Source organism: Zosterops lateralis (genome assembly GCF_965231275.1).
Source record: "Zosterops lateralis genome assembly, chromosome: 3".
NCBI classification, from domain to species: Eukaryota; Metazoa; Chordata; class Aves; order Passeriformes; family Zosteropidae; genus Zosterops; species Zosterops lateralis.
In genome coordinates this window covers 25,240,446-25,255,140 of record NC_139764.1, presented here as the reverse complement: position 1 = coordinate 25,255,140, position 14,695 = coordinate 25,240,446, and the positions used below count along the sequence as shown (strand labels likewise).

The 14,695-nt window shown below is 38.4% G+C and overlaps 1 protein-coding gene across 3 annotated transcripts in view; it reads left to right on the top strand.

Annotated features, from left to right (window-relative positions):
* The window catches only part of THADA (THADA armadillo repeat containing), a 151,823-nt gene that overhangs the window by 105,994 nt on the left and 31,134 nt on the right, over positions 1-14,695 (top strand). For all 3 annotated transcript variants that reach the window (XM_083857543.1, XM_083857545.1, XM_083857544.1), the window contains 3 exons: positions 10,540-10,952; positions 11,298-11,419; positions 12,821-12,893. In XM_083857543.1, the coding sequence (XP_083713669.1) occupies positions 10,540-10,952; positions 11,298-11,419; positions 12,821-12,893 (608 nt within the window). The remainder of the gene's footprint in view (positions 1-10,539; positions 10,953-11,297; positions 11,420-12,820; positions 12,894-14,695) is intronic.

Below are 14,695 nucleotides of genomic sequence, written 5' to 3'. Positions count from 1 at the left end.
AAAGGCACAGAAATGTTCCTTTGTGAGATGTTTCAGAGAAAGTTTCTTCTAATGTTTAGAAGTTTTATAAAAAACAGCTCTGAGAGCTTCTTTTAGTTTCTTTTTTCATTTTGATTCTTTATCAATAGGAATTTTTTGAAGCACCAGTGAGAACTATCAGTGTTTTTAATGTTGTAGATTACAGTTAGCAACAGTACAAAACAAGCTGTAAACAATAAGAAAAACAAAGGTATGGAGGAAGGAACACCCTTTCACGTGTGCCAGTGTGTAGGCAGCTTTCAGTCAGCTGTTAGTAGCTTCCTTGTGGGCCTGTTTTGTTCATTTCTTATGAACAAGCGAGTAATAAATTAACTTGTCAGTCCAGGAAGGCAATTAATGAATTGCCATTTCATTAAAATTCTTAACACTGCATTTAAGTCACTGGAGCTCTTCTTTATTTCAGATAGTCATGTTGTGGGCATTGTTAATTTTAAAACCAATTCCTCTTGCTTTTTTTGCCTAGACCTTTAGTTGATGTAGTTCCATTCTAATTCTAAAATTGCTATTGGTGTGATTTCTTGTGAATGTGCAGTTCAAATAGTGGTGATAGTTGTTAGGAGAGCAAATTGGTGATGAACACGTCTGCAATTAACTTCTTCAGATAGGTTGATGCAGAACTAGCCTTTACAACAGAAGGACAGACATAAAGAGTGACTAGGCAAGGGCCACATGCTTTGTAGGGTGGAATGCACCACCTTATCTAAAGCAGTTTCAATATAACATGTCTGTAGGGATAATTTTTTTCCTGCCTCTTTACTGATTTTCCTGGGGCTAAGCTATATCTACCATCAGTAATTCTTGTATTACAATATATATTTACTTTTTTTTGTTTTTACTAACAAATAAAGGTTTTTAAATTCTCATGTGCCATTGGCCTTAGCAATAATCCTTTGCAGTACATTAAGGAGTCTAGCTATGTATCATAACTACAAAATAAACAAAAACAACCCCCAAAGCCTCCCTCAACCATATTTGGGCTCATCACCCTTTTACTTTGAATACTCCTTTTTAAAAGAGAGATCCTTTTGGGACTACTCGTTTTTACACTTTTTAAATCATGATCCTTTACCTCTGTTCAGCTTCTTGGTGGTATGAATCATCCTGTTTTATTCTCTATATCTGAAGTTTTTTCATCTTCTGATTATTCTTGTCACTCACCCTTCAGCTCTATTTTTGTATTTTCTTTCAGGAAGGAGCAGCCAGTACTCCAGGGAGGGCTCCTCGTATTGCTCACTTAGTGGGCATTTTATTTCCTTTATCAGTCTCTTCCCTATTTCAGTTATCCTTGGTGGGTTTTTTTTTTTGGTTTTTTTTTGTCTGTTCTGGTTTTAAACACTTGCTGCACGTTTGCAAACGCTTTTATGGACCTCTCCACACCAGGAAACTCCCCTCCTTTTTTTGCCCTGACTTGTGAATAGCCCTTTGAGCCTGAGGGATTGCACCATGCTGTGGCTGGATTACCAACTGTAGTGAATTCATTTATTTTTCAAACCTCATGTGGACTGTAGCAAACCTGGATGCTGTAAGGTACAATTTCTGCAGAAGGAAATCAATTATTTTTGCAGATTCTCTCTGCTTGAGGATAGTTCATTAGTGTTGTTTTGCTTAAAAGTTTTGTTCCTACATAGGTTTAAAATTACATATTTCAGGCACTGTCTACAGAGAGTAAAAACTTAGGCTGGAAGTACTGTTTTGAAAACTTGAAGATACATTGGGGACAGTTCTATGTATCACAGGCAAGAAGCCCTTCTGAAAGGAAGGAGTAATGTGTTTATATTAAATAGGAACTGAGTGTCCCATGACACAGTAAGAGAAAGACTAAACTCTCCAGTTAAAACTGAATGTTTTGAGTCTCCCATTTCATTTTAAAGATATGATTATTAATTGAAGTGTTATACTTTTCTGAGATTAAATATCTTACTCATACATGCATATCTCTGGTTATGAGCCAATTTTTCTCTGTTCTAATCTTGATTTGTAAAGTTGTTTCAATGAATAAAGGGTGAGGGACAAATCCAAATAAAACTGTTTCTTGATGTGTTTATCTAAGAGGCCCCAGGAAGTGCTGTATATGAGTTCCAGGCCACAGGCTGAAACTGATTTTCATCAACAGAAATGGGAATGCAATGTAATGAGCCTGCAACTGGTTAAAATCAGACCACTTCTAATTGATTATGCCTGTCTAAAGAGGCTACAATTACAAAGAGGTTTTCAGAGTACAGCTCTGCCTAGGTCTTTCCTACATTATGATTATTTTCTGTAAGTGATTTGTTGTTTTCAATTAATAAAATCTGTCTCCTAAAGTGCAGGATAGCACTTAGGGAATTCACTTCACAAATTCAAAAAACATCAGCTTTAAAATGTCAGCTAAGGAAGGCAGGGACTAATGGATACCAAAAGCATCTTGTTCAGCTAAAAATTTACTGCTGCTTAAATGATGATTATTTATCTTAAACAAAACAAAGCAACCCAAACCCCACAGTTATTCCTGTTTGCTGGACTGGATGGAAGTGTTGCCTGATTAATGTCACTGAAAAAAGACAGTTTTCTTTCCTTGTGGTGATAGGCAAAATCTAGAACTTTTTTCTCAGCTCCCAATGTACCTGAAGGCTTTCAAGATATGCTGAGACAATACATAGTGCTAAGACTGTATAAACTTAAAAATATTTTGATTCTATTATCAATTGTGGTTGGAAGCAAGCCTTAAAAAAATAAAAAAGTTAAAATAGAGAAATACTATTTTTGCCTTTATTGAGAGTAAAGAAAGTTCTTACCAGGTATAGGATTATTTGATGAGCTAATGTCTATTGTCACTATTAATGATTATTAATAGCATCCAGAGAATTTGTTCTTGCAGACCTCTTTGATATATTTTCTCCACATTAACTGTTTTTATAGATCAGAAATCACAGATCTCTAGGGCCTTTTCATTCTCATGGGAGAACAATACCGTCCTCTTGCAGAGGATATTCTGGCACTTCTACCCTGCTTCAAATATTACAGAGGAATAAAGTAACATTTGTAGGCATATTGGGGTGGGAAAAATGACGCTGAGTCCAGGTGAAAAGATGTCCAGCATTAGCTGTGTGTGTGATTATTTTCAAGTTCACGATTTTTGATCAGGAGCAGTTAGAAGCAGAGGCCTGTCAAGCTGTAGAGCTCCAGATCCATGTGGGCTTTGCAAGGGATGGAATACAGGACTCTGGTGTGATACACTGTTTCACCAAATAAGATTCCTCTGTTGAATATGTGAACTTCTGAGAGGATCTGTCATAGACATTCCTGCTTTCAGATCCGGAAAATGGTGTTTGAAGCAAAACAAGAGGAGAGTATTACTGTGAACTGCAATGCTGGTTACGCAGCAGCCGGGGTGTTGAATTGCAGTGAAAGTTCAGGTCTGGGATGCTCTGTCTCTCTGTAACAGATGAAGAATGCCACAAGATAGAGTGCTCACATTTTCCTTCTTGCTCACATCTTGAAAAAGTTGTCTTGTAGTATTTTGTCATTTTTGTGAAGGGAAAAATGGATGCAACTCTCTCTAATACACTTGACTAATAGAAGTGCATTTTGGCCAGGGGTGTATTCCAAAAAAATGGCACTTGTTGATAGAGCCCTGTCAACGTAAGTGAAGTAGGATGTTGAACAGAAGAGGAAAAAGATGAAAGAAAATTTTGCTGAAGATAATCCTGCCAAGTTGTTGCTTTATCCTGTATATATGCTGTCAATCTGCTGGCTGGTTTGGCCTGTTGTCAAGTGTAGTGTCTTCAAAATTCAAGTTTGGTGGGAAAGAGAAAACATTTAAAAAGGACGTCAAATAGGATGAATCTGTGATTTAAGAAAAGATACTACTTGTAGTCTAACCAAGCATTTTCCCTTTCTGCATTTGAGGTGGAAGAATTTATAAAAGTTCTTGAAATTAACCAAACTCCAGTGTTGGAGTTGGAACAGTTACTTAGTATTTACATGATTAGTCCTGTTAATAAAGAGATTGTTTTGATACCAAAATGGAGCAGCCAGTATTCCACTTTTACTTATTTTCTTTCCTTGAGTTTTACAAAAACATACTTCCATTCTCTTGCTATCTTTCAAATACCTAAACCTTCTGTAGATGTAGGTTGGTTAAGATTCTTAAATGGTGCTCACAATCTAAAGAAATGGTTGCAAAAAATAGTGTGCACTGCATGTGTGTGTGTATGTGATCAGAAACATGGGCTATTATTTCAACTGTCTGCAGGCATACAGTGCAAATACCATTCTCTTGGTTATATATGTCCTTTTTAATTAGAAGTTATAAAATTCTTTGATAGAAATAATGTGGATTATGAAACTTCTGGATGCTTTGCAATTCTTTGCAAGGAAAGCACAAACTGGTCTTTACATGGGAATGTCTTTAATGTCTGCCCAAATTACATGATTTCTAGGACTTTTAAATAGCATTTGAAGGCTATGGCCACTTTTCTTCTCTATCATACTTAAACTTTTCTTACTTTGGAAAGGAGCTAAAATATAGGTAGCCAAGATTTTCCTGCAGGCTAACTTTAAAAATGATGTTTTTTGAATGGTAAAAATATGTCAGGGATAACTAGGTTGATTATTTTAGCCATACTTTAACTTTTTAAACCTAGATCCTTAAAAAGTGTGGCCAAAGAACTATTTGAATAAAAATTGGCAGCTTGTTAACACATGTTTTGGTTATTTGGTCTAATTAGCTTAAACTTAAATTTACTCTTAACAAATTGAGGGCAGGGGTTTTTTATGTTGTCAGAAATTATATAAAGTTTGCTGGTGTATTGACTGTGGCACTGGGTAAATATTTTTATTCTGGCTTAAGGAAGGTGAAGATTTAAAACATATTTACAGGATCATCTAAATTCTCTGTGCCCACTAACATTAAATTAGACAAGTGAAAAGGAAGTGTTTTTAGGTACTCAGTGTTCTAATTCAATGCAGACAGGAGAATGAAGAAGTTGAGGGTGGCATTGTTGGAAGTCCAAGACACAGGGAGTGACTGGGAGTTGCCTGGACAGTAAAATGCCAGAGGCAGAACATTGAGGGATGCTGAGTCTGGTCCAAAGACTGACCAAAAGTTAGTGTGAGACAGAAGAACAAAACAAATGGGCCAAGGCTGAAAAGAGCAAATTTTTGGAGAAAGGAGGTGGATATGTGCAACACCAACAGCTGTCAAAGAAACGCTGGAGGCAGAACTTGTGACACAGGTGGAGGAGGAGGAAAGTAAACGTGATTTTAGAATGATGGCAGAGACAGTGATCAGAGGAAGGTTGTGGAGGGTAGGCATGATACTGCTGGAATGCTGTGTTGAGCAGGGAATATGGAAAATGTTCCAGGAAATAAGTGACACTAGGGGAAAGTGGAATTGGTCATGTTACCAGTTAAAATTCTGTCCCCACATGAAGACAGAGATTGCTCGTCCTTTCAAAATCAGTTCTCCTTAGATTCCAGCATGTACCACTGATTGACTTGCGCTGTCTCCACGGAGTTTTATGATTTTATATAAATACAAAATACTGGAAAACTCAGTGCTGGGCCAGAGAGAAGCTGTAAGAAAAAATACTGGTAAGAAAAAAGAGCTGTTTCAGTGTCCAGATATAATGTGGGCTTTTTTTCCCCTTCTTTTTACTTTGGAAACTTTCCCTTATGCTGTACAAAATGCAATGGGATGCTTGTGTCCTCAACAATAAATTATCCATGGAATCTGGTAATCAGTCATGTTTGTAGTTTTGAATTGTATTGTGAGTTATGATGCCTAGTCTCTGATGTTGAAGAAGTTGCAGATGTCTTTAAAAGAAAACATCCTGCTTAAAATATGCCCTTTTTATGATCAACAGTCACCTTAGTATGGCTGTGTAATGAAACAGACTTTTCTGTTCTCTTTGTGGTTTTATTTCCATTTAGCAGTGCCTTTGCCTAATCCACTTTTAATAAAAAGGGAAAATACGAAAGAAAATACTTTTCCTTAGTATTTGTCTAGGAAAATCTCTTCTTGGCACTGATTACCTCTCAGCCTACTCCCTATTCATATGATCTCTTCAGATGTCTGTGGATGGGAGTTTGAGAGTGGATTTTAACCTCAGTTCATAAACAATTGCGCTTTCTTGCAGGTCTTGCTGAATAATTCTGAATATCCAGATTTTTGATGCTCAGAGCCCCTTCCCATAACAATATACTGCAGGCACAGCAATGTTTTAATTGCTGCTCTTGCAATTTTGTCTGCCCTTGCAGAGTGTCAGTAAGTTTTCTGATGCTGGTAGTAACTTCCCCCCCTTTTCCCTGCCTTGTTCTTTTTTTCTGGAGCCTCTGGTAGGAACATAGAAGATGGTTTGGATGCTGGAGGACCTGCACACAGGATTTAATCTCAATATTTATCTAGAAGTGTGCAAATACTTACAGATGTGCTAATCACATGTAGAGAAGGAAGCCCCTCACACAGTACACCTGGTGATCAGGAGAGTTGTCCACTTGGCAGTAGCTAAATAATTACTGTGAAATTACCCAATCCTACAGAAATGTATCAGCTCTGCAAGGAGGTTTAAATATGCAAGTTAGATTTAAATATGAAAGGAAGTCTGATTACTTCTCTCACTTTTGAACAGACTATAGTGCCTCTGAGATGAAATATCAGCTGAGCTGTCCATCAGTTGATGTTTTGTTACTCCCTGAGCAGGAACATTTTTGTGTCCTTGCTCTGTGTATTTGCTTACTCTGGGAACAGACTGAATAGGTCCCGCCTGCCACTGCAGGGAAGAGCAGAGAGGAGACAGTTAGGGTGCAGGTTTGGGAGCCACTAAATTTTGAGGAGGTTTATAACTGGAGATTCATCCATTACTAATTCCATTCTTCTCCTCCTCATTTCCTCTTTATTTTCAGATGGTGAAAGACCATTTTACTTCATATACATGGCAGAACATCAGTTGAACACAAGTAGGATTAAAAAACCCAGCCCCTCAAACCTAGATGCCGTGACATAGATGATGTATGCATTTGTCAGTGTGGGGGACACAGAGGGATTGAGGATGTTTGTGTCGGGTGTTGAAGAGAACCAAGTGGTTGTGTAACATGTCTCCTGTACTAGAAGCAGGCTGAAATTCTTCCTGTCCCACAAATGAAGCAATCCTTAAGGGGGAAAAAAATAAAATTAAATCCACTTAGTTCTTGGGGGCTCTTTTGCATCTGTCAGCATCCTGGAGAGACTGCTGTTTGCCACGACCCTTCTTTGGTCAGCCAAAATTTGTTCTCCCTTCTCACAGCAGCTGGTCATTCAAACTGTACAGTTTGATGTTTGTTTGTAAATAAAAGTATGTCGTTACTGTATCTTAACAACAGAGGCTGACATTTACTTTGAGAACCAGTGTGGTTTTCTGGTTTAGTTGGATATTTTGATCTAAGCCAAAGGAAAAAGTTTACTTAAAGCTAAGCAGATGAGAAAACATTTACATGAAAGCCTGGAAAGATTTCTTAGTGATGAAGTTGAAAGCAGGAGTATTTCCACTGCATTGTAATAAGACAGGGGCATTCTTTCCTTTTGTACATATTTGTGTGAGAAAAGAATGGTGGAGAGCACGTGGAGCACAAGATGAATGCAGAAGGATTTGCTTTCTGGTGTGCTGAGGCTAAGCAAATATTCAGACAGTCTTATTTTGCTGATGGCCTTGCCATTGAGACATCCAGTTTTAAAGAGACTTTCTGTAAAATAGATGAGCCACAGTCTTTCACAATTGCATGGGAAAAAAAGAAGTCATCCAGAAGCCTTCCAAAGCAGAAGTATTTGATGTGTACAGAAAAAGAAGATCTATTGCCAAAGACTCTTGTATCACAGTCTCTGCAAGCTGGTAGTTCTGGGAGTGAGTAGCTCCACTCACTATGTTTTTTATATGAAAGTAGTTTTCCCCTTCAAAGATGGAAACATAAAGAGAAGTTGTGCTGGCCTTGCAAAATAACAGTGATAGTTTGCTGAGTTGGAAGGTCGGTGTATGGCCAGCTCCTGGAGTCCATGGGTGGGTCACCACTCTCTCTGATGTTGAGTTGCAGGCTCTGGCAAAGTTGGCAGCATTGATACCAACAAAATGGAAGACACACCCTCCCTCCGTCCTCTAATTTTTTTCTCTCTCTTCCTCCCTCTCTGCCTCTCTCTGTGTGCACTTAATACTACTCTGCCTTCCCTGTTCTAGAGCTTTGACCCTTCCATCCTGTCAGGTTTTCTATTACTGACATGTAGCTTACCTCAGGAGATAAAAGCATTTCTCTTGCAGTGGACTTACAAATACACCCTTGGTGTGAAGAGCTGAGCTGGTTGATGTGTGTGTTGCTGAAAGGCAGCTGAGGAGGGGAGCAGGTATGAACCCGAGAGGGTGCGGTTCTCCCAAACTGAAGCTGTTTCTCTTCTTGAACTGAGGCATTTGACCTTGAACCTTTTCCTTTCAGCTGCCTGGGATTATTTCTGTTGTTAAACTGCTGTCTGTGGAGTCAGGCTGTGTAATGAGTGAGATGAAGGCCTAATCCCTCTCCAAGGCAACCAGACAGTTCAGAAATTAAGGAATTCTGGCAGCTGGATACGTGTCGTGTGACACGGGCATTAATGCTAGTTTATGCTGTGATGCCAGTGTGTAAAAGCAGTGTGTTTGGAGGGGGTTTAGAAATGTAGCGAAGAAAATATACAAGTTTGCATTGCAATGAGGCGGAAGTCAGCTGTGTCCCGCAGAAGATAATGCTGTGAGACAGCTTTGCACTGATACTGGAGTTCCTTTGACTGCATCAAGTCCCTTCAGAAAAGAAACTGTATCGAAAATGTGAATGACAGAGCTAATGGTTGGGCAATATGTCTGAAATTTTTGTACAAATGCTAGATTTCTTTGAAACATGTCCAGAATTACTCAGAAATCGTTCTGTCTTATGTGCTAGACAGCGTACAACCATGTCAACTTTCTGTGTAAATGTCAAACAAATTAAGATGGCTTTGGAAGAATCTGAATATGAAAGGGCAGGATATTTAACTGTAAATAGAAGGCTTAGAGAAATGTCTTCATGGGCAACAAAATGAATCTATATTTGTGCTGCAGCTTCATGTCAAATTCAGGAATTTAGTAGGACTATTTGGACAGGCTTTTAGCAGTGCTCAATGTTTAATTATAAATAACAAAGTTACATGGCAATTAATTGTCTTGCAGATACTGAAGAAATGTAAGTTTGTTTAAGCTTTGTATTTGCCTTCAGTGCATTTTTACATGTAAAAAAACCCCTAAACTTCCAATGTCCCCTAGCACTCGTGGTGCTGTTCTCTGTTCTTTTGTGATTTTCACCTACTCATATTTGAATTTTGTGGGGTAGAGCATGTTCATATTCTTGCAGACCAAGCTATACAGACACTGAACTGGGCAAAATGGTTTCAATATTATAAAATGATTCATTCCTACTGATGATGAAAAAAAAAAAAGCTGAACTCAAGGCACGTGAGTATTTCAGTCTATGTGGATGTGAGATAGAACCATTGATGACTTTTTTCTTTCATGTTGTGTCTACATTGCCAACTCTGCTAAAGCCTGAAACCCTCTGGTATCACAGATGGCAGTGGCCTCTTTGCTGGCTCCAGGAGGTGGCCAAGCACTAAAGAAGGTTCTCAGGCTGTGCTGGGCCATGTGGACAAGGTTGCACCATTGTAAATAGCTGAAATATCACAGTTCCTGTGCTGATACATAAGAGGGGTTACAGTGCAGCTCCTTTGTTTTCTTAGCTGTGTTAACTGTTCAAAATGAATAAGAATAGGAAAAGTATCCTAGGTTTTTAAATAATTAATACTTCAGACTGATACACACAGGCCAGATCTATTTATCTTGAAGGGGCATCCTCTTAATAGCAATTTTTTCTGACTAAAACTATGAACACATGAGATTTTCAATGTTATCAGAATGGCCTCTGTCATAATTTCTCCTGATTTCAGTTGCAGCTGAGTAGTCTGAGAGACAGCACTTTGTTCAGTTTGGTCTCTGATTTTAGAGCTAACTATCTACATTTTTTTCCCACATATTTAGTAGTTTATTTGTGTTAATCACTTTCTGCAGTGGTAAAAATGGTAGGCTTCTACAATTTGCAGTATTGTATTAGTAGCTTGATTTAAAGAAATAGTTACCAAACAGATGTAATTGGTAAAGATTGTAGGCAATCTTTACCAATTATCACTGTAACATTTTTTAAGCTGTTTGAAACTTTCAACTCACATGGTGAACAGTCATAGTTCTGAGAAAATTTTGTGTCCTTGTTTTTGTGGTTTTTTTTTTTTTTAAATTTAAATATGAATACATGTGATATCTAGAAAAACTTTTTTATAATTTGGAATCAGTATTAAATGAAGGAGAACTCTGATTTTCATTTTGTGCCTGAATTTACCTTACGATACATTTTGCATACCTGATATTTGTCAATTCCACAGTCTGGAGCAAATGGTAACATCACCTATTTGTTCACTTTACCTTGTTGCTCTCATTCCAGGAATGCAATTACTTGGCTTTTGGGAAGAGATGAACAGTGTAATTTCAGATTCAGAATTGGTGTCTGGTATTCCCTACTCATCTGCAGTACCAGGACTGATACAGTATCTCCAGAGCATTACCAAACTTGTAATATCAGTGCTGTCAGTGACTGCAGGTCCTGACATCCAGAGCTGTGGTTCAGCTGCTGCGAAGGAAATGGCCAAACCCTCACTGTCAGTAGCTCATCTCCTGCACTGTGAGTTCCATGAAGTGCGTCTGCTGGCATTGGAAGCAATATTGCTGTGGCTGAAACAAAGCAACTCCAAGCAGATTGCAGAGGGAAGAGGAGGTGTATTATGTTTACTCACTGATTTGGAAGACACTCTTCTCACAATGGCTCTGAGGGAAACAAATCCCCAGTGTTTTTGCAAGGTAAGGGGATGCTTTTTTATTGACATTTTGAATGTTTTCAGTAAATTATGGTTTTAATTTTTAGATTATATTTGTAATTTTCAAATATATATTTTAAACATGCACTATGCTTAAACAGTAGGTGAGTAGTTGGGATTCTTTTACACTGACCAGGAGCTGTGCAATAATTTTGTAACAGATGTTCTTGTGTATAAGCAAGAACTTCCTCTTTCCTTTCTTAGAACTGTCCAGAGAGAATCTTTGTGTCCTGGGAGTGGAGCTTAAGTCAGTGTTTTATTGATCTCAAATGTGCACATTCCTGTTGAGACTGTCTGTAAATTCTTTGTTTGTGAATTGTGTCTGCAGGTGCTGGAAATTCTTTATAATATGGATCTCAGAAATGTGCTTCCAAAGACTGAATGCTCTATAAAAATGAATCCAAATGAGCTCTTAACCTGGAGTTTAAACCTTGCAGATATCTCTAGCAGGTATGGTCTGTCATGCATGTTGAAATACTTATATTTTAAAAGCTTTCAACATTGAACATTAATATATTGGTTTGGGATTGCCCTTTCATTTAAAAACCCGTATTTCAGAAAAGAGAGTGTGGCTTATTTGAATAAAGTTGGTTCTTGAGAATTTTTCAGAGAAGCGAGACCTGAATTATTATAAATAACCTGAATTATTAAAAAGGCCCACAAATCATACTAGCACTGTGTAAACTTCCAGTAGTACAGTTCCTGAAACAAGAAGTTACTCTGGCTGTCCTGTGATAGCCAGTGAGCATAGTTCTTCCTGAATGGTAATTGGGAAACACCCACTTTACTCTAGAATTAACAATTAGTATTAATGATCCAACCATACACTCATTTGCTGTGAATCTGCCATCCCTCCTATCCTGGTTTATGGGCAGATGGTTTGTAGAAAGAATGACAGATCTCATTTGACTTGTTGGATTGGCAGAAATGGTTAATCCTAATCCTGAGGGTTTGCACTCCTTACACAGACTGTAAAGTCAGCAGAAAGCACTGAACGTGTGGAGCCAGTTTGTAGTTCCTACTGAATTAGAAGTTGTGTCCATCCATTTATAGTGGAATGGACAAACAGGCTTGCTTACAGTGTCCAGGCTCTAAGAGTATGACATTCTGTTTCTGATAATTCTTCAAGCCATGTAAAATTGCAGTCCAATGTTAGAAACATGGAATATAGAGGGTATAGAGTGTGGAACAGCATTTTATATCTGTGCATATTTGCTGCTGATTTGCACATAATTGTTCAAGTTCAAATGATGATGATGGGGAGTGGTCATTTCTGGGATGAAGTAAGATTCTGGTGGTAAAATAACACTGGCTGGTGCTGTTAGGGGGAAATGGCTGAAATAGCCTTGCTGCTCAGGTATTGCCATTCCCCGTGGTGGGAATAGGCTTCAAAAGCCACGGTACCAAGAGCCATGTCCTTAGATCCTGCTACACAGCAGAAAGGCTTGGAAGGTGGCAGTAGGCATATTTTGCACTAAGAGCATTTCTAGCAACTGTAGAAGAGATATTCCTGCAGCTAAACACCAGCTTCAAGAGATGCCTTTGTTAACAATTTAAAATACTGTCTGGTTTATTTGAACTAAGATTGCATTTTCAAATGTGTTCTATGGTAAGTATGTAAATAGAAAATAAACATGGGAACAGTGAAAGTAAGGACATGTTTCATTTGCATATCAGCTGAGAACTTAGCTAACGTCTAGATTTCTAATGTAAAAACTCTAAATGCTCAACTTGAAAAATACCCATTGGTGATAATCAGAAATAATTAAGAGCTGGCTGGTTTTCTTCTAGAGATGAAATGATGACAGAAATAGCTGGCTTTTTGATATGTCCTTTGCTTTGTTTTCTCAGCCCTGAAGGTCAAACTATAGCTCTCAAATTTGCCTCCAAATTGATTATCCACCATTTGCAGAGCCATCAGCAGGTAAGGGAAATGGAGCTGGTTAACAGTTTTGTAATCTTGGAGGTTTTAGTGATTGCAGTAATGTGGCTTCTTTTAGATACAAACCCTTCCTCTCTGAATACACTGCCATGTTCTGAAATGACACAGCCGTGAATGTTGTCTCAGTACATCCCTCTCAAAGTAATTTCAAGTTAAATACATAGGTAAATATTTGTGGTGGAGTAATTTCAGCTTCTGAGCTCATCCAAAATGGTCACTATAATGTGGAAAGGGAAATGCCTGCGGTGTTTAATGCTTGTTCTGAATCCAGCCCATGTACTGAAGTGCAGCTTTGTTGTGGTTTCTTGATTTTTGGAGAAGCCCACAGGAGTGCATGTGGGGTGGGAAGGCATGAAGCTGAAGCAGTGGTTGGGTGCAGTTCCCAGCCAGCTCAGATTTCTTTTCATTTTAAATTGTCAGTCTGTGATGTCACATATGTATGTGTAGAGCAGTGCAAAAGCAGCTTTAGTGCTAGACAATTTTAAAAATATTTTTGAAGACACAAAACCCACTTAGTGGATATTTTAAAACAAACAAACTCTAATGATCCTTTTAAAAGGAAGATTATTTTCCTTTCGAAGCTATTATTTTTCACAGAATGAGCAGCAGAATGAATTTATATTATATGCTAATAACTATGTCTCATTATAAAAAAATACAAAATCAGATCTGCACACAAGAATCAAGGAACATGAATTGAGGAACATTAAATATTTTTTGTTAAAGGGAAGACATAATGTGAGTACTTATAGTTAACATAACAAAGAGGAATTAATGAAAAATGCTGTAAAAATCTTAACTAGAAATGCTACAACTTCTTTCTCTAATAAGCATATAAATCATGAGAGATCTAAGATATACCTACAGAGAGAGCTTTTAGCTTTGGGAAAGACCAGGTACATCAGTTTTCCATCTAAATTCTTTCTCTGGGCATTCAGTATTTACATCTGTGGAAGGGATTTTCTCTTCCATAAGATAAAAGTTAAGTTTGGTCTTTCTAGATAGCCCGTTCCTGTGTCTGCTTGAAATTTGAGTCATTGTAGCATCTTGGGAGATTTTAATTTTTTGTTTTCACCTGTTACAGAATCTGTAGGACACACTCTGGCTGTGTCCCTTTGTGCAGTGCAGGTACAGACCCTGTACCAGGCAGAATGAGGCAGAGTATGACTGAGGTTTTCATTTATTCCTCAGTTAATGAGGGGGACTGAGAACTGGCTGAATGGCACATCCCAGAGGGTCCTAAGCAGTGTCACAGGATATAGTTGCTCTGTCACTAGTGGTGTCCCCAAGGGTCAATGCTGGCCCCAGCATTGTTTAACTTCTTCATCAATGACTTGGATGGAGGGGCGGGTGCCTCCTCAGCAATTTCACTGACAACACAAAGCTGGGAGGAGTGGCTGATACCCCAGAGAGCTGTGCTGCCCTTCAGAAGGACCTCAGCAGGCTGGAGAGATGGATGTAGAGGAACCCTCTGAAATTCAGCAAAGGACCAGCATATTTGTCCTTGGCCTGCATGTGTAGAAGGACTGAGGACACAAAAATACACTTTAGCTTGTGTGGTCATTGGTGAGTCTGGTGTGGAGGGACAAGAGTGAAAGACTTGCCTGTGAATACTGCTCTAACTAATAGAAAATTTCCAAACTATTAGATGTTCATGTGGGATTCACCACTTTGAAAAAGCTGGGCATGTACTAATAAGCAGTATCCCTTAGGCAGGCCATAGTTCAGTGTGATGGTCAGAGGTAACACCAGCTTGTACAGCATGCTTCTCACATCTTCTGTGC